At 38.5% G+C, this 23456-nt stretch overlaps 1 protein-coding gene across 1 annotated transcript in view; it reads left to right on the top strand.

Annotated features, from left to right (window-relative positions):
* CSTPP1 (centriolar satellite-associated tubulin polyglutamylase complex regulator 1) overlaps nt 1–23456 on the top strand; it is a gene marked incomplete at its 5' end in the record, with an annotated part of 122641 nt that continues 99185 nt past the window's right edge. Inside the window, 2 exon segments of the mRNA XM_084896133.1 lie at nt 1–21; nt 23–122. Coding sequence (XP_084752259.1) covers nt 1–21; nt 23–122 — 121 coding nt within the window.

Genomic DNA, 23456 nt, shown 5'->3' with positions numbered 1-23456 from the left:
ATGGCAACGGAGAGCGCTGGTGACCTGGCTTCCGGAAGCAGGAGAGCTACAGCTCGGAAGCTATCCTTGTCAAATGATGCTGAGTCCGGAGCGCCTACCCCTACCAGACTACGAGTATCTGGGTAGGAACCCTGGGGAAGGAAAGAAGTGCAGACACATTAGGCGAGGGCGGGGTCCGTGTGGGAACCGGTCGATCTGGGATGGGGATGAGCGGGGAAGGGGGCGCGTGGGGGTCCTGAGCCTGTTAGGCCCAGCGAGGCGGAAAACAGAACCTGGGGAGTAAAGAATGTCTGAAGTGTACGGGCTGTAGCTCAGGCTATGAAAATTGTGTTCAAAGTGGGATAGGTTGGAGTTGAGAATTTGGGGTCCCTGAGGGGGCCCCTTATTGATATGCTGGTAGTGGAGTAACCATGAACCTTGAAGTGCCAAATCAGGTATTCTATGAATAATCATGTTACCATTACATAGTGGCAACTAACAATTGTGAGCGTTTCTTTTACATTACGGACTCTGCTAAACATCTTACATGCCTTCTTTATTGAATCGTCACAACAGCCCTGGAGGAAATGCTGTATTTTTCTTCCATTTTGCAGCCGGAAAAACAGGCTGAAGAGGTAACTTACACAAATGAGGCCACACAGCTAGGAAAGGCTGTAGCTAGTACTTTATTGAGCACCGTCAGTGTGTAAGGCACTTACTGGATGAAAAAAGGATGTATGCACACACATTTAAAAAAATTGATAGACCTTATTTTCTAGAGCAGTTTCAAGTTTACAGAAAATTGAGCAGATTTTATACAGAGTTCCATAGTATGCCGTCTTTCCCCTACTCAAGAGTTTCCCTTACTATTAACACTTGGAATTAGTATAGTACCTTTGTTATAATTGATGAGCCAGTGTTGACACATTATTATTAACTAAAGTCCATAGCTTACATTAGGGTTCATTCTTTGTGTTGTCAGTTCTCTGGGTTTTAATATATAATGTCATGTAACTGTCATTATAGTATCATGCAGAATAGTTTCACTGGTCTAAAAATTCTCTGTGTTCTACCTCTTTCATCCTTACCCCTGCACCTCAACCCTTGGCAACCACTAATCTTTTTACTGTCTTTAAAGTTTTACTTTTCCAGAATGTCATAGAGTTGGAGTCAGGCAATAAAGTGGCTTCTTTCACTTAAGCAATATGCATTTAAGGTCCCTGAATATAACTATGTGATATAACTATGCCCCTTTCCTGGCTCGATAGCTCATTTCTTTTTATAATTGAATAATATTCAATTGTTTAGGTGTATTATACACATTTTTTAATGAAAAACAATTCTAGTTTAAATTTTTCAATTGATAATACAGAAACTGGATTTAAAATATAAAGGAGTTTAAAAAATAAAATATAAAGAAGTTTATAGTGAAAAGTCTCCTGCCACCCTTCCTCACCCCCTCTTGCCAGTAACCTATTACTTGTTTCCTAAGTATCCTCCCAGAGTTTATTTTATTATATACATAAAGGAGAATACAGTGCATACTTTTTAAATTTAATATATCAGAGTAACTTATCAGAAGAGAGCCTCCTCATTCTTTTTTTTAGCTGTATAGTATATAAATAATTTATTTAACCAGTTCTCCATTGGTAGACAATAATTGTTTTTAGCCTTTTGCTACTACTAAAAATACTGCACTGAATAACCATAACCTGTAGTTTTGTTCCCTTACTAGTATATCTGCAAGGATCAATTCCACAAAGTAGAATCAGCAGATCAGGGGTATATGCATTTTAAATATTGATAGATATTGTCAAATTGTTCTTCCTGGGGGTTGTATTGGCAATGTAAGAGCATGCCTGTTTCTCCATAGTCTTTCCAATAAAATAGATCAAGCTTTTGGATATTTTCAACCTGTTAAGTGACAAATAGCCCCAGGAAGATTAATATGCATTTTTTAAATGAAGTTGACCTTCTTTTCACCAAGTTTAAGGACAACTTGGTTTTTGGAAAGACATATGTAGCCCTGGCTGGTGCACTTCAGTGATTGGGCTTCATCAAAGGATTGCTGATTTGGTGGGGGCACATGCCCCGGTTGAGAGCTCCATTCCCATGTGGGGTGTGTGCAGGAAATAGCCAACGATTGGTCCCTCTCACATCAATGTTTCTCTTTTTCTCTCTCCCTTCCTCTCTTTAAAAATAAAAAAATATTTTTTAAAAAGTCATACATTTGACTCAATGATCCCACTTCTAGGAATATATCCTAAGAAGCGAGAAACACCAATCAGAAAGAATTATACTTAGCTGCAAGAGAAGCTGAGTAATATGGTCTGTATGCCAATAGCCATGAATCTAGGAAAAAGTGGAGTATGTTTCTAAGGAGGAAGAGGCTGCTGGAGCTGGCAAAATAAACTAATGAACAAAAAAGATCCAGACACATTGAAACATGCAGCAGACTGACTTATTTCAGAGGGAAGGGGATGGGCGTGGGGGTGGAGACTAACCAATGAATTTATATGCATATATGCATAGCTCATGGACAGACAATAGTGCAAGGAAGGCCTAGGGAGGGGGTGGAAGCGGGGTGAAGAGCATCAATGGGGGGGAAATGGGGACATTTGTAATACTTTCAACAATAAAGATAACTTTTAAAAAAAGACATGGATAGAGAGAGAGAAATTGTAGTCAGCCAAAAGGGCATAATTATATCACAGATAAATTTGCATCTAGTAAATAATATCAATGTCTAGTAATACTTAGACTTTTGCTAAGGATTTTACATATTTTATTTATCCAGTACTCAATCTATGAAGTATTTAAAAAGCCTAGCCCATTATTTATTTTGTTGGGTGTTTACTGTTTAAATTATATGTCTCAAAGGCTTGGCATATTTAATATACAATCTAAGTGAAAAGAGGTCAGTGCCCCTGACTGAATAATCAGGTATTGCATGTTGTAAAAATTCTTTGGCACACCAGTTGAAAAATCTCTGGCCTAAACCATTCCAGGCCATGATTACAGGTTCCTAATCCACAAAGTCAGAGGGGAATAGATCAGTTTATTCAACATGGTGAGAGGTTGTTTTCTTCACTAATATTTGAAAAGGCAAATTTAAGCCCTGGCTAGCAGATAGAAAGGGAAACCTATAGATATTTGGTGGTCCCTCTATAAATGGCTTTTTCAGGAAGTCCAATTTGTGTCAGTGCTGATAATGAATCTACAAACAAATCAAAGTCTCAGGTTGCCTCAGTGTTTGACCATCTACCTAATCCTTGAACCCTGACCAAGTGCACCTTAAGGCTCTGTGGCATTTAAGTATATTAACTCCCTGTCTTAATCACCTCTGGACATTCATATTGCTCATACTATTAATACTTACTATTTTCCTCATGGTTCATCAAACCATACAACTCTGCTGAAATGCATTTATCTTTGGTTGAGAACAACCCTTGCCCATTTAAATTTGGTCTCTTTTAGAGGCAAGCTGTTTTGAAGCATTCACCCTCAATTTAATGACCATTTAATGACTACGCCTTGTATATTAATTTAATAAAATATTTCCTGGTTTTATATTTTTAAATACCTGTGGAGGGTTTTGGTTTTGTTTTCATTCTTTTTTAAAAAGTGTAGTCACTTACTTGTATAGGCCTAGAAAAGAAAATATATATGGAGAAAAGAAAATTGCAGAGACTAGAAAGCTCTAACCATTCAGTGAAACAAAAGCCAAAGCTGAGCGCCCCCTTGGTAAGTGTGTCAAGGACCTCTTTTTAGTATCCTGGTGTAAATTACAGGGATACCTATGAAATCTACCTCTCATCATGTATAAACTGATCTATTCCCCACTGACTTTGTGGATTAGGAATCTGTAATCATGGCCTGGAATGGTTTAGGCCAGAGATTTTCAACCAATGTGCCATAGAAATTTTAAAACATGCAATATCTGATTATTCAGTCAGGGGCACTGACCTCTTTTCACTTACACTGTCAAATTAAAAAAAAAAATAAAAAAATGGCTGAAACCAGTTTGGCTCAGTGGATAGAGTGTCAGCTTGGGGACTGAAGGGTCCCGGCTTCGATTCCGGTCAAGGGCATGTACCTTGGTTACGGGCACATTCCCAGTGCGGGTATGCAGGAGGCAGCTGATCAATGTTTCTGACTCTGTCCCTCTCTCTTCCTCTCTGTAAAAAAATCAATAAAATATATTAAAAAAATGACAACAGCCAACTCACCAAATAACTGTCAGGTGTGAATATCCTGTCTTGAATCATAAATGTATAGATCATAAAATAGAGTTGTATCTTATTGGTCATGTCACTAATAAGGTCTCATTGATTACCAGAAATCTTTGTATAGGCACCTGATTTTTAAAAAAGGCACTTTGGTCCTAGCTGGTTTCTCAGTGCTTAGAGCGTCAGCCCATGTACTGAAAAGTCCCAGGTTTGATTCTGGTCAAGGGCAAATACCTTGATTTCATTCTCTGTCCCTGGCCCTGGTTGGAGCACGTTGGGGAGGCAACCACATTGATGTTTTTCTCTCTCTGTCTCTCCCCTTCCCTTCCACTCTCTCTAAAAAACAGTGGAAAAATATCCTTGGATTAACAACAACCACTTTGGAGCAAAAAGGGTAACTACTATTATTTTTTTTAAAAATCAATTATATCTATTTTTGTCAGATTGGCAAAAAAATAGAATATATTTTTTAGTGTGCTGCAGAGTTTTAGTAATTAGGTTATGTGTGCCATAAGATGAAAAAGTTTAAAAATCGCTGGCTTAGGATCTTAAGATTGTTATAGAATCAGCTCGATGATGTTTATGCCTGCAACTGTCAGAATGTAGTGATAGAAATTATGTTAATGCTCAGGCCTAAATAGGGAGATGAGAGTCTGGAAAGGAGATGAAATAAATATAGAACCCTTGAAAGAGTTCCAGCCTTATGCATACTTATTGGAAGCTTTTGCCAGAGGCTGAGGTGTGTCTGTGTATCTGATTGGGTGTGGGGAGCTCTCTGGAGCCCAAGGGCAGCCTGTTTGGGTCCCAGGTGTACAAAACACACCACCTGCGTGCTGCCCTGAGTATAAGCATGAGGGTGTGAGGTTTATTTTTTACCCCACCTACTTTGGTGAGGTGCATGCTTTCAGTCATGCTCAAAGTTGTCTCTTCGGTTTCCACAGAAACTGCTTATTCTCACTAAGGTTGGTAGTGAGTTGGTATGATAGATAACTCTTGGAAAACAGAGATGATCTTTCTGCTTTATCGGGAATGACAATAAATTGAGCACTTCATATATGCTTAGCACTGTGTTTTATCTTATTTAATCTTCCCAACCACCCTCAGAAGAAGGTTTTGTTATTAATCCCATTTTGTAGTTATTAATATCTCCTCATTTTACAAAGAAGGAAACTGAGACCTAGGAAGGCTAATTGATTTATACAAAGTCACATAGGTGATGATGCAGAGCAAAGCAGGGTTTCAAACTCAGGTTTATTGGATTCCATAGCCTGTTTTTTCCTCTTCACTATGAAGATAAAACAAACAAATCAAAACATGTATTACCTGCAAAGGGCAATGATCCTTGCTTCCCTCTTAGGATGGAACTCTTAAAAACAGTTTATTAGTTGTAAATAAGTTTCCTGAAAACAGGAATTGTATCTTACTCATCTTGTATACCTACCTGCCTTTCATAATGTAGACTCTTAATACATACATATATATTAAATTGATGCCCTAGCTGATTTGGCTCAGTGGGTAGAGTGTCAGCCTGGGGATTGAAGGTCCCAGGTTTGATTCTGGTCAAAGGCACATGCCCGGGTTACATGCTCAATCCCCAGCAGGGGGCGTGCAGGAGGCAGCTGATCAGTGATTCTCTCTCATCATTGATGTTACTATCTCTCCCTCTCCCTTCCTCTCTGAAATCAATAAAAACATTTTTTAAAATTTGAAGATAAATAATCTGACTTTAGGGTACCCCAAATGTGAGAAGCTAACAACTAAGGTTTATTAAAGATTTAGAATGTACTAGGTAGTATTTTAAGTGTTTTATTTATATTAATACATATAAAGTTAGTTTCTGCCCTAGCTGGTTTGGCTCAATGGATAGAGCGTCAGCCTGCGGAATGAAGGGTCCCAGGTTTGATTCTGATCAGGGCACATGCCCAGGTTGTGGGCTCGATCTGCAGTAGGAAGCATGCAGGAGGCAGCCAGCCAGTCAACGATTCTCTCTCATATTGATGTTTCTGTCACTCTCCCTCTCCCTTCCTCTCTGAAATCAATAAAAATATATTTTTAAAAATGATAGTTTATTGTTATCTTCATTTCACAGATGAGGAACCTGCAGCACAAAGATATTAACTAACTGGTTAAGAAATCATGAAGGAATAATTCTAATCCAGCAGTCTGACTCCAGAGTTCACATGGTTAAACTGCACATTATAAATACCTCGAGCAACTCCAAAAATAGGCTCCAACTATTGAATAGGCTTATGCATGGATCCTGAAGTTCAGTGGCTCAGAGGGCTTAATTTAGCATTTCTGCCAGGAGGGGGCATCCTAGGAATCGGGATGGATCAGGAACAGTAAAATTCCAGTTTCTTGCTCCTGGACTCATATCTTAGAGGCGGACAATGAGGAAGATAACTTCTAAAAAGAAACCATTTGATAGTGTTTTATTGACAGTAATCCATGTACTTTGAGCTGTGTGACCTTTAAGAAGTTACTCAGCCTCTCTGTGCCTTAGTTTTCTTATCTGCAAAATGTAGCTAATAATAGTACTTACCTCATATCTCATACATGTAAACTTTTAAAGCAGTGCCTGGCTGCTATATTGGATCTACATTGTGAAAAGGGGATGTACAAAATGAGTAAGATATTTCTTTTTAGAGTACCTGGGTAGGTGTTCAATAAATATTAGCTACTATTAGTGTATTTTATAAAAATATGTAATACATATGTAATTGGCAGCCATGAAAATGTGCCTCTATGACCTCTTACTTTGGGGAGGGTAATTGACTCCCAACCCCAGCTCTGAATCCAACACCTTGTTCACACTGAAGTCACACCGGCCAGTGAGGGGGTAGGAGAGAGACATTTCTAGGAGATGGGTGACTCTTCCAGTGGTGACTTTGGCTTGAGGACTCACACTGCAGTTCATTTTTTTTCTTTCTTCACGCTCCTCTTCCCCTCTGCGTCAAACCTGCATTGTGTTCTGTCCACTCCCCCAGCTTCCTCTGGCTTTCTCCACAGTTTCCCCATGGACATTTCCCCTAGTTTATCTCTTGCAAATCTGATCCTGTCTTGGTGCCTGCTTCTCAAACTACCTGGACTAAGACAGCACCCAACACTCACTGATAACAGTGTCTTCCAGCCATGAGGTCAATACAGTTTCTTCAAGCCTTGGCAGAAGTTCTTTCCATGTGGAAGACTTAAGTGTTATCAATGTGGTTGGGTTTTTTTGTTTGTTTGTGGGGTTTTTTTTGTATTTGCTGATATGCATGCATATGGTATTTACTTGTCTTACTGCCAGACACTTTTCTTTTTTTTTGCTTTTGGATGAATCATGATAAGCACATTTATTTTGTTTGAGTATAATTAGGGGACCTTCCAAATCCAACCCTATGCCAGGAAACAGTGCTGTTTATAATAAACTAGCAGAAATACTCTTAGGGCTTTAAAGTGCTTGGGTTATTGCAAAAAGGAAATAAAATATTATAGATATTACACTGACTTCCTAAATATTTGGAAACTAGGGCACTTCAAAATAGTAATGAACATATTCACAAAATCATCTGTCCCTCTTCTTCCTTTCCTTTCTTTCCTCCCTCCCTCCCTTTCTCCCTTCTTTCTTCATGCTCTTTCTGGATAATTCAAGGAATGAATATGAATGTTCTCCCCCATCTCCATCAGGCAACTTATGCCATAGATGGGAGATGGAACATATTCAGAAACTGTAACACAAAGTGACAGTGTAATAAGTGCTGTTGTAGCGTGGGTGAGCTGTCTGCATGCAGCTGTGTTGGTGCTTTCCCAGTTTGGTCAGCAGCTTTTCAGTCATGGCAGGGACAGCAATTCCCTGTGGCCTACTTCTGGGATGTGCCTTTGGGAGTTGTTCCTGGAAGTACAACCGAGACTGTTTCTTTTGCCTTTTCGAGGAGTCTGTAAGCTATTTAATAAATACAATATCCTTTTGTTTGGGGGGAAAAAAGAGCAAGTGAATTCTAAGGCATGTTCTTCCTGACCCATCCCCATTTCTCCCAAGGTAACTAAATTGCAGGCTAGTACCAGGTTACTCTAGTGTTTTAAAATAGTTATGTAAAATTTTGACCTTCCTTATCATTTACACCACATGTGTCAAACACAAGGCCCGCGGGCCAAATCCAGCCCGCCAGGCTTTGCAATGTGGCCCGCACCGCGCTGTCATCACTGCACTCCGCTGTCAGTTTATGACATTGTCAGTTTATGACTGTTCAGTAAACCATTTGGCCCGCGATTTAGGCTGGATTTTAGATTTTGGCCCCTTCTCTGATTGAGTTCGACACCCCTAATTTACACTAATAAAAGAGAAAGATGCAAATTGACCATACCTTCGTGATACCCATCAGCCAATCATGAGTGACTAGGCAAATTAACCCAGCAAAGATGGCAGGTTAATTTGTATATGCAGGCACCGAGTGGCCAGGGATGGGCATTCTGCACTACCCCAGCAGCTCCGAGCCTCTGGGCAGCATGGGAAGGCAGAAAGGTGGCTCATGCTGGAGCGGAGGCGATGCAGGCAGCCAGGGGAAGGAAGGCCTATTCTTGCACGAATCTTCATGCATCGGGCCTCTGGTTTATACATACAAGTAAATTAAGATTTTTCCTCCAAATGCTTTCCAAAAATTGGGAATCACAAATATTATGTTTGCAGATTGAGTAATCTTAGGATGCTGAGTAGGTAATTCAAGTTTTATTATTTTTTTATTATTTTTATTTATTTTTTCTCTTGGCAGGTATTTTATTTTATTTTATTTATTTATTTATTTAATATATTTTATTGAATTTTTTTTTTTTTTTTTTTGCCCTCCTCCCTCCCTCCCACACATCCCCTGGTAATTCAAGTTTTAAAAAGTAATAATATAGATCAAAAGAGACAAATGATCCATTAGCTTATTTCTAGTTCATCATCTGTTTCTATCCTTTTTAGCAGTTGTCACAATTATCTTATCTATTTGTATACTTGGTTATTGTTGGTTTCTAATAGAACAGGAAGCCATAAGGGCAGCTTATCTCCAAAATCTAGTACAATGCTAGATTATAACTAAGGTTAGTTTCTTGATTTATACCACAGTTTCTATGTTTTGTTACACAACAGTGAGATTTAATCCATTTTTTTTAAAATGCCATTTTAAGCCCTAGCTGGTTTGGCTCAGTGGACAGCATCGGCCTGTGGTCTGAAGTGTCCCAGGTTTGATTCCTGTCAAGGGCACATGCCTGGGTTGTGGGCTCGGTCCCCAGTAGGGGGCCTGCAGGAGGTAGCCGATAAATGATTCTCTCATCATGGATGTTTCTATATCTCTTTCCCTCTCCCTTCCTCTCTGAAATAAATTAAAAAAAAAAAAAAAATATATATATATATATATATATATATATATATATATATATATATATATATATTTTAAATGCCATTTTAAGGAAGGAAATTTTATACAATTTGGGGACCTCTCCATGAGATCCTCTCCTTTAGTTGGGCAGAGGCATAAGCTTTAAGATAGGAATTACCCTAATCCCCCGGTCCTCTGTGTTGGGGTCACCCTTGCACTACTTCCCTAAGGATCATAGGAAATAGCTCATTCTATGATTGGAATTTCAAGTCAAAACACATTTATCTGAGCAGAATTTTAATGATTTTTCAAAGAGAAGAGGGATTTTCCCAAACACATCTGAATTTACCAAATTACTGAACCCATTAGCTATGTTTTCTTTTAAGCACCTTTCTTTTTAAACAAAGCAATTATTGCTGAAATCATAAAGTGCATTTTTCAAAAAAGCTTTTGACTAAGTTTTGTTTGATTCGCAGGAACCCAGTAAAAGTAAATATTGTCTGAGAAGGCACTTTCAGGGCCCTTGCTTTTTCTTCATTGAGTTAGCTTTTTAAAGCACTATTCTTTGGAGAGAGTAAGAGCTTTTTCCCAGCTGTCCTATTTTTGTGTAGCTCAAGGTCTTGCTCTGAGATTACAGGTAATTGTGATAAAACACAAGCTTCAGTTTCTGTAATCTCAGGCAGAAATCTGTTTGTACCCCAGGCCTTCATATCAGGTGTTTGTTAAATTCAGACTTCTCTCACCTGGGGTAGCCCCGCTGGTCCCCAGTAAACAGAGATGTGTGGCAGGGATAGGGCTGCATTCAGGCCATTGCCCTCTATTTCTCTTTCAAAATCATGTGGCAGAACTCCCGTGGTCAACTTAGATACAGCATGCACAAAATGGGAAAATTATGTATTTTAAAATAGGCATGTTTGAGACAATAACACTTTGAATATGACTAAAGGCCACATGTCTTTGGCTTTGCTTCTCGGACAGGCTGCCAGAACCACTCTGCTCCATGGTTCTCATGCCCCAAAGTCCTGTAAATTGACACGCAAGTAGGCAACACACAAAGAAGCTCAGCCCATTGAGAAAGTGAGTTTGGGCACTTGGGCTGGCCTCCTTTTCTCTCTATGCGCAGTTCTTTCCAGCTTCAGTTCTTCTGTCCCATCTTAGTTTTGTGTGTGTGTATGGTTTTTTATTTTTTTTAAAATTTTTTTCCAGAAAGGAGAGATTAAATGTGTCTGGTATTTCAGCATGTTAACTGCACAGGCAACATGAGGCTAGCACTCAGGCCAGTGCTCAGCCTGTCATATGGAAGAAATTGCCTTTCAGGAGAGATTATAATTGTGTATGTAGCCACACAAATGCACATTCTGCCTGGAGGAAAATGCATAGAAGAGGAGGCCTCATGCTGCCACTCAGGTCTCTTTGTGGAAGGCTGCATAAGAAGCTCTTACTGGCATAGTCAACTCTTTTGGGTTTAATGAGTCACGTTTTTGTGTGATGCCTACTTAAAAAAAAAAAAAAAAAGAAGAAGAAGAAGAAAAAAAAATGCACTCTTCCTTAAGTGATTTGCTTTGCTTTTATTGGCTCTACATCTTTGTCTAAGAGTTTTGTACGTTTCTGATGACATCATTTATAATGCTAGTGCACAGACAGTAAACAAAAAATAATTTAGCTTTCAGGCATCTAGACAAAACTTAAATAGCCCAATTTAGAAAAATGATAAATAAACTTGATAAACAGTGAGCACATGAGCTTAAAAAACAAGCGTGACCTCAATCCTTTTTGGAATGTGATGCTTTGAAAGATGGTTGTAGGGAAAAGTAGAAGCTTAGACACTCTTGAATTGTGCGCAGTTGAGACTTGAGTCCATGGTCTAGTGTTAATGCCAAGCAGTATGTTCTAGTTACTGGATAAAATACAAGTTACCTTATGAGTAAGTCATTAAGCTCCTTGTCCATAGCATTTCACTTTTAAGGAAGGACATGGTATTATTGCCACCTACCTCACAGGAATGTTAGAAGATTGAAAAGATAAGCATGTGGCTCTATTTATAAAAAAAGGTGTTTTGTAAATAGATAAAACTATTATTATTCTCCTTGATCAAATTTCCCAACAAATGGAGTTGATAAAAGCTACCTCACAGGGGGTTGAGAGGATAAATTAATTAATTCATGTCAAGTATTTTAAAGTAAACTATCTAATGAGACCTAAAATTGATTATCTTTTTAGATAGTCTGTAAACTGCCAAACCTGATGTTTAGGCACATTATTAACTTATATAGTCTTACATGTGCAGTGCAGTCAATCTTCGGCCTTATCTTCAAGGGTTGGCATGGTAGAGAATGGTGAATATATAGTTAGAAGAAAATGGGGTAGTTCTTCAGGGGGAATGGCCGGGCACAAATAGCCACTGGTGTCTTGTTAATCTTTGTTGCCATGTCTAGACATAGGGACTGTTTTTGATCTTTGCTCTTCTGGTAAATATTTATTTTTTATCTCATAGTTCTAAAGGAGAAACAAATTTAAGGAAAAGAAGTGGTTGATTTATCTCACGTTGTGAACTTTTTATTATCCTATTAGAGGCCTGGCGCATGGATTTGTGCATTGGCCTGCAGGGATTGGGCCAAAACTGGCAGTCCAACATTCGCCAAGGGGTCTCGGGTTGCAAGAGGGCACAGGCCTAGCTGAGGTACCGCACCAGTGCACAAATCCATGCACCAGGCCTCTAGTATGCATATAAGATCTTTGGTTAATCTTTTTCTGCCCTCCCCCCTGTCCCCTTCCTTCTAGATTCATCAGTCTGTTCCATGTTTCATGCCTGTGTTAAGTGTCTTCCCCCTGGTGGTCAGTGCATGTTATAGCTACCGGACCTTCAGCTATTTGACTGGTCAGCCCTTCACTTAGGCATATATATATATATATATGTGTGTGTGTGTGTGTGTGTGTGTGTGTGTATTTCCTAGTAATTAAGAGAAAATAACTGTTGTTCTAGTGATGGGGCAGAAATAAAATATTGGGGACCAGCTATAATTGTAAGAAATATTAATTATGCTCTGTTAACTGTACTGTTTTTGTTCTGATTAAGAAGGCACTTTCTAACCTGGCTGGGAGTTGCATGTGAGACCTGGGAACTCATCTGGAAATGCAGTCCATTTTACCCATCCTAGAGCTGCCTATTATCATGGAAAGATTAATAACTTTGTTGCAGAACCACCAGGGCTGCCAGCCCTTTGAAGACCTGCAGCCTTTGCCTACCCATAGGCTTTTGCAAATCTCCAGCATGCATTACCTGTTAAATGCCCATTTGTCATACCCTTTTGTTTATTCCCTATGTAATCTTTGTCCTCCTACTCAATATAAGCAGCTGGCTTATGGTGGGGTGCAGAGCAGATTTTTGTGGATGACCTGCTGCTCTCCCATACTGCTAGCAACCAAAGTACATGCCCTTGACCAGAATTGAACCTGGGACCCTTCAGTTTGCTCTATTCACTGAGCCAAACTGGTTTTGGCTACAAGCATTGTCTTAATTCAATTTTCCAGAGTATTCACTGTTAACAGATTGTTCTAAATCCTTCCAGAACGCTTTTGTATGTGTATATAGCCTTCTTATGAATTATTTAGTGATATTCCACTGTACTTATCTACCTCAGATTGAATTATTTCAAACATTTTTTTTTTTGTAAATCCTGTGAAATAGGAAGACATCGATTTTGTGGTCTAGTTTGCAATATTTTATATTAATTATACTCATTTTAAACTTTTGAAATGTCTCTAAAAATTTCCCTAATCCTATAATTCAGTGGAAAATATTTATACTCATGAGATTAAAGTTCAAGTTTTTGTCCTACCACTTACAAGCTGTATGACCTTGAGCAGTTTCCTCATTTGTAAAATGGAGACATTAATCCCAACCTTATCTGACTCCTAGGTTGATTGCAAGGTTCAATGAGATAGTGTATGTGAAAGTATGTAGTAAGCTATTGCTCAAGTTATGAAAGTCATTAAGACCTTAACCCTGTTTACAACAATGATAAGCATTGAAGATAGTAGTACATCTCTTTAGAGATGCTAGGATAATGTCTGGAATACTCTATCCTACTCTAGGATCCTACCCAGATCCATGAATAGGCTCATGAGCATTCTGATTGGTAAATTAGTTTGACTTCTTTATTTGTAGTATTGGGAAAATATATATCAATGTTTTATGTTAACATTAGGTTTGTTGGCATATAACAGTTAACCCTAAAAAAACTTGATTTTAAAAGTTAGAAGATTATTTCACTTTTGTGGAAAAGAAGCCTGAAGATGGTCAGTCATGGTTAGTATGGTATTTTCCAAGGTGTCATCAGGGACTCAGGTTTCTTTCTTTTTCCTCATGGTCTATGAGGACTGAATGAGCTCTCTGTTATCCTTTGGAGTAAAAAAACCACAGCTTTCAGTAGAAGCAGTTCCATTTATTTTTTATTTATTTATTTTTAAATATATTTTATTGATTTTTTACAGAGAGGAAGGGAGAGAGATAGAGAGCCAGAAACGTCGATGAGAGAGAAACATCGACCAGCCACTTCCTGCACACCCTCGCAACCAGTGTACATGCCTTTGACCGGAATCGAACCTGGGACCTTTCAGTCCGCAGACCGACGCTCTACCACTGAGCCAAACCGGTTTCGGCAGAATCAGTTCCTTTTAAATACTTTCTACAAGACCCATACAATATCATGCTTAGATTTTATAGCTTAGCCACATGATTAATACTTAGCTGCAAGAGAAGCCGAATAATATGGTCTTTATGCCAATAGCCATGAATCTAGAAAAAAATTGGAGTATGTTTCTAAGGAGGAAGAGTCTGCTGGAGTTGGTAACTAGTGGTCTTTACCTCAGCATTATATAAATATGAATGTTTGCTATAAACTTCTCTCTCCTGTCCTTCCTAATACATTTGCATGTGTGCTTGCTCACACATGCACACACACATGCTTTGACTAGATAACACATTCACAGGTTCAAAAATAGATAAGGCATACATCAAGAAGAATTGTTCCCACCCTATCCCAATTCATCCCTCTCCTGGGGTCTATTTACTTATATTTTATTCAACCAGCTCTTTGAAATCCTTATAAGATTATGTTTTTAAAAAAATATATTTTATTGATTTTTTTACAGAGAGGAAGGAAGAGGGGATAGAGTTAGAAACATCAAGGAGAGAGAAACATTGATCAGTTGCCTCCTGCACACCCCCTACTGGGGATGTGCCTGCAACCAAGGTACATGCCTTTGACCAGAATGGAACCTGGGATCCTTCAGTTTGCAAGCCGACGCTTTATTCACTAAGCCAAATTGGTTAGGGCAGATTATGTTTTGATTATCCAAATTTACAATACTGTTGAGCTTTGCTATTTCCCCCCTTGAAATAACGTCATTTTTTACTTTTTCTAAAATATTCTCTTTTTCTGCCTTTTGTCATAAAGTCATACAATAATTTGTTTTTTTCTGGTTGTCTCCAAATTAAGGGCTTAGTATAATTCAGTAACCTGATTATTAGTACTTAGATTATCTTCCAATCAACAATTATATTAAAGAAAAGTAACTATCAAATTTATTTTTACTTATTATCTCACTCATTGTACTTATTATTACTTATCATATCACATATAACTTTTAACCTAGGACAAAAATCCTATCTAATAAAAGGGTAATTTGCAAATAGACCAAAAGGCAGAACAACTGAACAACCAATCAAAGCACCATATTAAGTGCTCAACCTGCATTATTAATCTTCACAACCAATGGTTGTGTTAGGTAAACCTCTCCTCTCACAAGATTTTAAATTTTCTATATTTATTTTAAGGCCTTTATTGTATATTTCACTTTGAAAGACTGGTCCTCAGTAAGTCCATCTTGAGAGAATTATTCAGTGATGCTCACACTCAAGGTGATATATCTTATTAAGCGGTTAGTTTAGAGGTTCTTTCTGATGCAGATTTGTAAGCCAGTGTGTAATAATCACACATGGGACTTGTTGCCTGGCAGCACGTGGCCCTGAGTGGTAGTACATGGCTTGCATTGTAATGCCATCAGTGCAAGGGCCAGCTGGCTGGACATGTACTGCCACATGGGCCAGGGACTCCATTCCTCAACAAAACAGCAGCCAGCTCTAGGGTTAACAGAAAATGACAAACCAGGCGTGGATGAGGGAGGCGCCAGCAGAGCAGCGGGATGTCCTTTGATTTGCTTCTATTATTTGCATGTCTTTCTTGTGATGTCTGTGAAATGTTCAGAATGACAAAGTTTTTAAAAGACCTGCTGACTCTGCCTGAAAAATGTGAAAAACCTCCCGTTTAGAGCCTATTATGTCCAGCTAGCCTGCATTTTCTATATCTTTCTCTTCATTTTTTATTAATGCAAACATTTGCATGAAGACAGAACCTTTGTTTCTTAAAGAGTTCATCTGCTCCTGCTGCTTACTGGCCCTGCCATGCAAGAGCACAACAGAACCTTTGTTACGCTCAGAGCAAAGCTGTTTATGAACGGTGGCTTACTGAGGACTGCTTCCTGTGCTGTGTCCTTCCATTTTGTTTCAAAAGGAAAAAAGAACATAGTTCTTACGAGTGAAAAGGATTTGGACTTTCTTTTATTCAAATCCTGGATGTTGAAATGACAAAAAGCCCCCAAATTTGTGAGGGACTGGTAATTGCATCGAATGCATTTTTTTCACTTTCCCTTGAACATAATGAGGCTCTTAGTAACAATGGAAGGAACAAGTGCTTTCCCATTGGAAGAGAGAGAAGGAACAGTAAAAAGGCAACAGAAAGAGGTTCCTCCTGTAAGAACCCTAATATTGTATCAGACTGTGTTTTGGTACTTAGTGTTTCCCACCTGGGAGGCACAGTGCTAAAATGGTTGAGTTGAATGAACAATAGTATCAGGATGTATAAATAGGGATACAGTTTATGTGTTTGTTTAGTAACTATTCGAATGACTGCAATGTTGGAAGACACTGAATGGTCCTGAGTGTCAAAGGGTATAAAAAATAAATGAGTCATGGTTTCTATCTGTATTTAAGGAGTAGGATGATATTGGAAAAATTAAAATAGTTGTTGAGGGAGTTTAGGAAAAGGAAGATTGCTTCTGGCTGGGAGAGAATCAGGGAACTCTTCATGAAGAAGGTGGCATTCCACTTGAGCCTGGCAGGAAAGGTAGGCTTGGACAATGCAACATTCCTAAGAATGATGAATCAAAAATTATGTCAGGCCGAAACCGGCTTGGCTCAGTGGTAGAGCGTCAGTCTGCGGACTGAAGGGTCCCGGGTTCAATTCCGGTCAAGAGCATGTACGTTGGCTGCGGGCACATCCCTGGTAGGGGATGTGCAGGAGGCGGCTGGTCGATGTTTCTCTCTCATCCACGTTTCTGGCTCTCTATCTCTTTCCCTTCCTTTCTGTAAAAAATCAATAAAATATGTTTTTAAAAAATTATGTCAGCCTGTAAAAATAAAGTCCAAAATACATTTTTTATAGGTTACTTAGGAGTTTTACACCATTAATTTAGATATGTTCAGGTAAATTAATGAGTTGGCACGCGTTTTCTATGTAAACTAAACTAGGGACTCTCTCTCTAGCCTGTGCTCTTTATGTATGACATCTGTGCACTTTGGCCTACGCTTCTGGGGCATCTATAAATATCTACACTAGAAATACTCTACTTTTGTAACAAAAACAGAAACCTGAAGGGATTATTGAGCATTATTATGAGCCACATTTCAGAAGTAGAGTGTGGACACAGTTCTAAGTAGGGACTGACGTATGAGACTGTGTGAGATTTGAAAAAGAATCCCCACCTTCCTACAGAGGCAGTATCAACCAGAAGAGAGAGGAATTCTAAGCCCATGAATTTTCAGCGGCCTTAAGTTAGAACTCTTCTATTGTATATCTTTCTGCCATTAGATAAAATGAGATCCTGTTACTGTTTTGTGAATTGTGAGTGCCAACTAATTTTAATGGAAAAGTTTGAATGCAAAATGCCAAGTAATGATGTTATTGCATTAGTACCTTATTTAGGTGCAGTAATATCACTAATCCATAGTTAAATTTCATATTACCAAATTTAATTGCTAGTAATCTATAAATGCATGTTTGCCTCAAAGGCTAACCATGACTATATAGCACAATTAATCTTCACCCTTTAACTTTAGTATATTTTGTCCTGGCATGACATAAGTGGTACATGATTTATTCCATGTTTGTCAATGTATAGGTATAATTGTTATTATTATTTTTTAAAAATATTTTTATTGATTTTTTACAGATTGGAAGGGAGAGAGATAGAGAGCTAGAAACGTCGATAGAGAGAGAAACACCGACCAGCTGCCTCTTGCACACCCCCTACCGGGGATGTGCCTGCAACCAGCGTACATCCCCCTGACCGGAATCGAACCTGGGACCTTTCAGTCCGCAGACTGACGCTCTACCACTGAGCCAAACCTGTTTCGGCATAATTGTTATTTTTTAAAACCTGGTTCTGGAAAATCGTTTTGTGATTGTTTATGGAGTTGATTTGGTAACTAGACTGCTCTTTGAGGAACTATTTTGCAAAGCTATTGTGATGACAATTTTACTTGGGTATTTCCCATAGATTGCAACTGTGGGAAACTTAAGTGCCACTTTAAATTTCTCTGACATTCAGGCAGTACACTTTGTTATGGTGAGCTAGCTAAGTGCTTTAAATTTGGACCTCTGTAAAAGCCTCCTTAAAACAATGCAAAACTCCAGCCAACTAATTCTACATTATGAGATTTAGTCTGGAAATATGGAAGCAATATGATTTAAGCTCTTAGCCTTAATTGGCATCCCCAAAATATTAACAATCACCAGTGTTAGGAAGGAGAAGGGAGGAGGGAAGGATTATGGTTAACTAGGGACTGTTTGAATGTCAAAGCACTCAGCTTTGCACAGCTGTTAACTTATCTATTGGTTGAGGTAAGTAAACTTTAGCTTTCCATCCCCTACTTTACATAAAGATCTTTAGTCACCTCTAGTTTTTGTTGTCACAGGTGATGTTAACACATGTGTAATGCTTTTCTTGTCCCTGGCTTGCCTTTAGGTATTTTGACTAGCTGTATAGCAGTGGTTTGGATGCCCAAAAGTGATGTATTAGTTTTGTCTGTTTTATAATTAACTATTATTGTAAAAGGTATTTCCTTAATTTTTAAATTTGTTCTTAGAAAAGTCCATTTGATAAAAGTCATGTTGCATAACTCTTGAAAAGCTGCAATAGCCCTGGCTGGTTTGGCTCAGTGGATAGAGCGTCGGCTTGCGGATCAAGGGGTCCCAGGTTCGATTCTGGTCAAGGCCACATGCCTGGGTTGTGGGCTCAATCCCCAATAGGGGACATGAAGGAGGCAGCTGATTGATGATTCTCTCTCATTGATGTTTCTATCTCTCCCTCTGCCTTCCTCTCTGAAATCAATAACAACATATTAAAATCAATAAAGGCTACAGTATAATGTTGTGCAGACCAAAGACATGGATTCAAATCTTGTCTCTGCTGCTCACTCTTTAGATAAATTACAGATATGAATCTTTCTTTTTTATCTATAAAATTGAGATGAAATAAAGTACCTATTTCATAGTATTGAAAATTAAATACCCATAAAATACTTAGAATTAATTAAAATGCTTAAAATTAATACCCATAAAATGCTTAGAATGCTATTATTTTGTAGGAAATGGGTTTGGTTTTTAACTGGTCCTGGATTATTTGAATCTTTGAAAATAATTACATATGTAATTAGAAATAAACATTTTTTTTTAATGTAAAGATCATGCCAGTAATTCAACTCTCTGGTTTCCCAATTTAAGCTTCTTTACTAGTATTAACAATGGAAAGCCAGCAATATCTAGATAATACAGTGTTAAATGGGATACACTATAAGTGTTTAGATTTTTCTTGTTTTTGTTTGTTTGTTTATAAATATGGAATGCTTCACAAATTTGCATGTCATCCTTGTGCAGGGGCCATGCTAATCTCTGTAGCATTCCAGTTTTAGTATATGTGCTGCTGAAGTGAACACCTTGTTTTTGTTTTTGCTTTTGAGAGTTAGGGCATGGGCTTTGGAGTCAAATTTTGAATCGTAGCTTAGCCATTTATTAAGACTTTGAGCAGGTTCCTTAACCTTTCTGAGCTTCAAAAACAGTTTACTACCTACCTCATTGGGTTGTATAAGGATTGCATGTGCTAATTTTCCTCATTTCCCCATCTCCTTTGATTAAAGGAAATTGGTCTTGTGTGGTCTAAGATCAAAGATGGTCATGTTTGGGTGATAAAATATTTCCCTAAAACATTCTATATCCCTAGATCAGGACATACCATAAAGACAGAGGATGTAAGTAATTAATTTTAAAGGTCTATTAATTTTTAAACCATTAAGCTAAGTCTTTGTATTTAACAAGATCAGTACTATCACTATATTAGTGATTTATAAATGATATTGAATTTGAATTTTTTAAGTTAACATGACAGGTTGTTGGTTAATAGCAATAATTTTCTTTTAATCTCAGAGGACTGCTTTAATTTAATTCAACATTTATTTGTGCTAACCAGCATCTCAGAGGCTTCAAAAAACAAAATGTCTCTCAAAAGCACTCTGTCATGGGAAGAAAAAGTCATATTTAAATTGAATATATATATTCTGCTTTTCTCTTACACTGCTATTGCTGTTGGGTATATTTATTAATATTACATATAATTAATGTGAATATTTTTCCAGTGAGACTGTTTATTCTAGTATAGGAACTCTGTATTAATAATAAGAGTGGTCTAACTAATATTGTAATTGGAAATTCTAGGCCCCTCAAGCAAACATTTCCAAATGGGAGCCCTTATCATTTAATTGCAAAACAAACAACTAATACTTTGATGGTATTTAAGCCTTGGAAAGGAGTAAAAAGAAATAGTCTTGGACTTTCCCCATATAAATTAGAGTCTTCTGAGCAGCAGTTAATAAGTGAATGCTTCCCACATGTTTAAAGGCTATAACTGAAATGGGTATATGATTATGTGAATTATTATACAGTGGTGGGCAAAAGTAGGTTTACAGTTGCACTGTGACATTCTTTTGAGTTAATAAAGATATTGTAATCATCATAACCTACATGTCTTTTTCCATATGTACAACTATATTTTTTCTTTTTTAAAATATATTTTATTGATTTTTTTACAGAGAGGAAGAGAGGATAGAGAGTTAGAAACATCGATGAGAATCATCAATCAGCTGCCTCTTGCACACCTCCTACTGGGACAATGTGCTTGCAACCAAGGTACATGCCCTTGACCAGAATCGAACCTGGGATCTTTCAGTCTGCAGGCCGACACTCTATCCACTGAGCCAAACCGGTTTCGGCTCCATATGAACAACTATAAACCTACTTCTGTCTTCCCTGTGTGTGTATGGTTTTATATAGCCCAGGAATTTTTGAAGATAATCTATAAATATATTTGGTTGAATGAACAGAACTGTAAATAAGTGAGTAGAAGGCTATAGAAGGTTTCTCTTGGTGTGCATTATTAGCATTGAAACCCTATTGTCTTGTGAGTTTTGCAGTGCTGTGAAGGGATACATAGTAACAACCAATAACAATAATAAAAACAGTTTATATTTATAGCACACATATTATGTGTCAAGCAATATGCTAAGATTATTACATACATTATTCTATTTTCTCCTCACTACAATCTTAGATGGTAGCTACTATTCTCCAATTTTATAGAAAAGGGCAGGCAGAGAAATTAGGTAACTTTTTAAAAGCCACATAAGTTAATAATTGCCAGAGCTAGTAATCAAATTGAGGTCAGTATGACTCCAGAAACCTTTTATATAGCAGGAGCGTCTCTGGTATAGAGATTAATAGATCAGGAGGTGACTCAACAGAACCAAGACGTTTCTGATCCACAACTTCCTTCACTTGAGAGGTTCATGTGAAGATCATACAGTGTTTACTCATATTTCACTTGGATTTTTCAGGGCAGCATGTTCAAGTTATAAGTGTTTATCTCAGACAGAGCTCCTATCTGAGCAAGACATCGATGCTTGGGCCTCAAAACAGAGCCTTATTGGTACACGTTAGAAAGCAAACTTGATTCTGGTCTTGTGGAAGTCCCAGCAAAGCAAGAGAGAAAATGGCAATCTGAGATGATTTTCCTTTTCCAAAAGGGCAGCTAAGGTGCCCATATATCTTTGCCCTCCGGGGATGCAGGTGTGCAGTTTGTATTCTTTAATCATTTACACAAATTAAAGCGTATTCCCTTTGCATTTAAAAAGTAATGTAAAATGACATTCTTCATGTTTTATTGCCAGGCAAGAGCTTTGAACTTCTGTTTCATTGAAGTTTGATAAACTGCAAGGGTTTTCCAGGATTGGGTGGTGCACTTAACCACAAAGGGAACATTGGACTGATAAGAGCTGCAGGTGAAGGAAACCACCAGAGAACTGCAATCAGAGTTCTTCACACTGTCTGTGTGAAATTCTCAGGGGGAGGCACCTTTTCCCGCCTCTGCTGGCTCTTCTCAGCTGCTTCTCTTCTCCCACGGATAAAAGAGCGCCAGGGCTTTCTGTTTCCACTTTGTGAACTAGGGTGGGTAGGGTGGGATGGTTCTTAAGGTCTAACTTTGTGCAAATGTTAATTCCCTCCGCCCCTCCGCCCCCCCCGCCACGGACATATGAGTTCATATAGACACAAATGGACATCGCTCAGGTAATTTTATTATCAATATAAACCCCTATCTTTGTCTATGTGTAAAAATCATATTTACTTCCAAACTATTATAAAATGTCAATGGTGAGTCAGTGTGGTATAGTGTTAAGAGCAGGGGTTCTTGGTAAGAGGCAAACTGGTTTGAATCTTGGCCTCTCTTTTACTAACTGCATGCTCTTGAGCAAGTTACTTTAATTTTATAAACTCAACTCTCCCATTTGTAAAATGGAAATAATCAAAACACCTACCGTGTTTCCACGAAAATAAGACATCCTCCGAAAATAAGACCTAGCGCATGGAAAGATAAGAGATGCCCTGAAAATAAGACCTAGCGCAACTTTGGGAGAAAAAAATTAATATAAGACACTGTCTTATTTTCGGGGAAACAGGGTATCATAGGATTGTTGTGAAGACTAAATGAGGGGGTTGAGGACAAATATGTGATACCTTAATCAATAAAGAAATTTTTAAAAACCCCAAAACAAACAAAAAAAGACTAAATGAAATAATGCATCCCACCTAATAAAAGACTAATATGCAAATTAACCATCACTCTGCTACATCCACAAACCATACCCACCACCCAATCAGAGGGAGTATGCAAATAAACCCAACCAAGATGGATACAGCCACAGAGAGATGGAGGGAGGCCAAGCTTCCCACCTGCCCTTGCCAGCCTAGGCCTCCACTCAAGGGTACAAAGTTTCAATTATGGAAGGTAAACATATCCAAACAGAAATGGCTGCTGGCCACCGAGTGAGCAGGAGGCTTGGCTCTGCTCCAGGCTACAAAGTTTCAATTGTAGAAGGTAAATAGATTCCAGATACCAGGGCCTCCGCTTGGGTCGCCAGGGGGCATGGCTGGCTTTCAAAGCACCACAGGCCCCTTGCTCAGGCCACCCCATGCCCCAAAGGAACCCCCACCCTGATCCGGGACATCCTTTAGGGCAAACCAGCTGCCAGTTAGGGGTGACCAGGCCAACAGAGGAGGGAAGTTGAGGGCAAACAGGCTGGCAGGGGAGCAGTTAAGGCATCAATCAGGCTTGCATGGGAGTGGCAGGCAGAAGCAGTCAGAGGCAATCAGGAAGGCAGGCAGGAGAGCAGTTGGGAGCCAGCAGTCCTGAATTGTGAGAGGGCAGTCGGACATCCCTAGAGGGGTCCCAGATTGGA

The sequence above is a fragment of the Pipistrellus hanaki genome (assembly GCF_964339955.1).
Source record: "Pipistrellus hanaki genome assembly, chromosome: 9".
NCBI lineage: Eukaryota > Metazoa > Chordata > Mammalia > Chiroptera > Vespertilionidae > Pipistrellus > Pipistrellus hanaki.
This window is presented reverse-complemented; position numbering and strand designations above follow the sequence as displayed.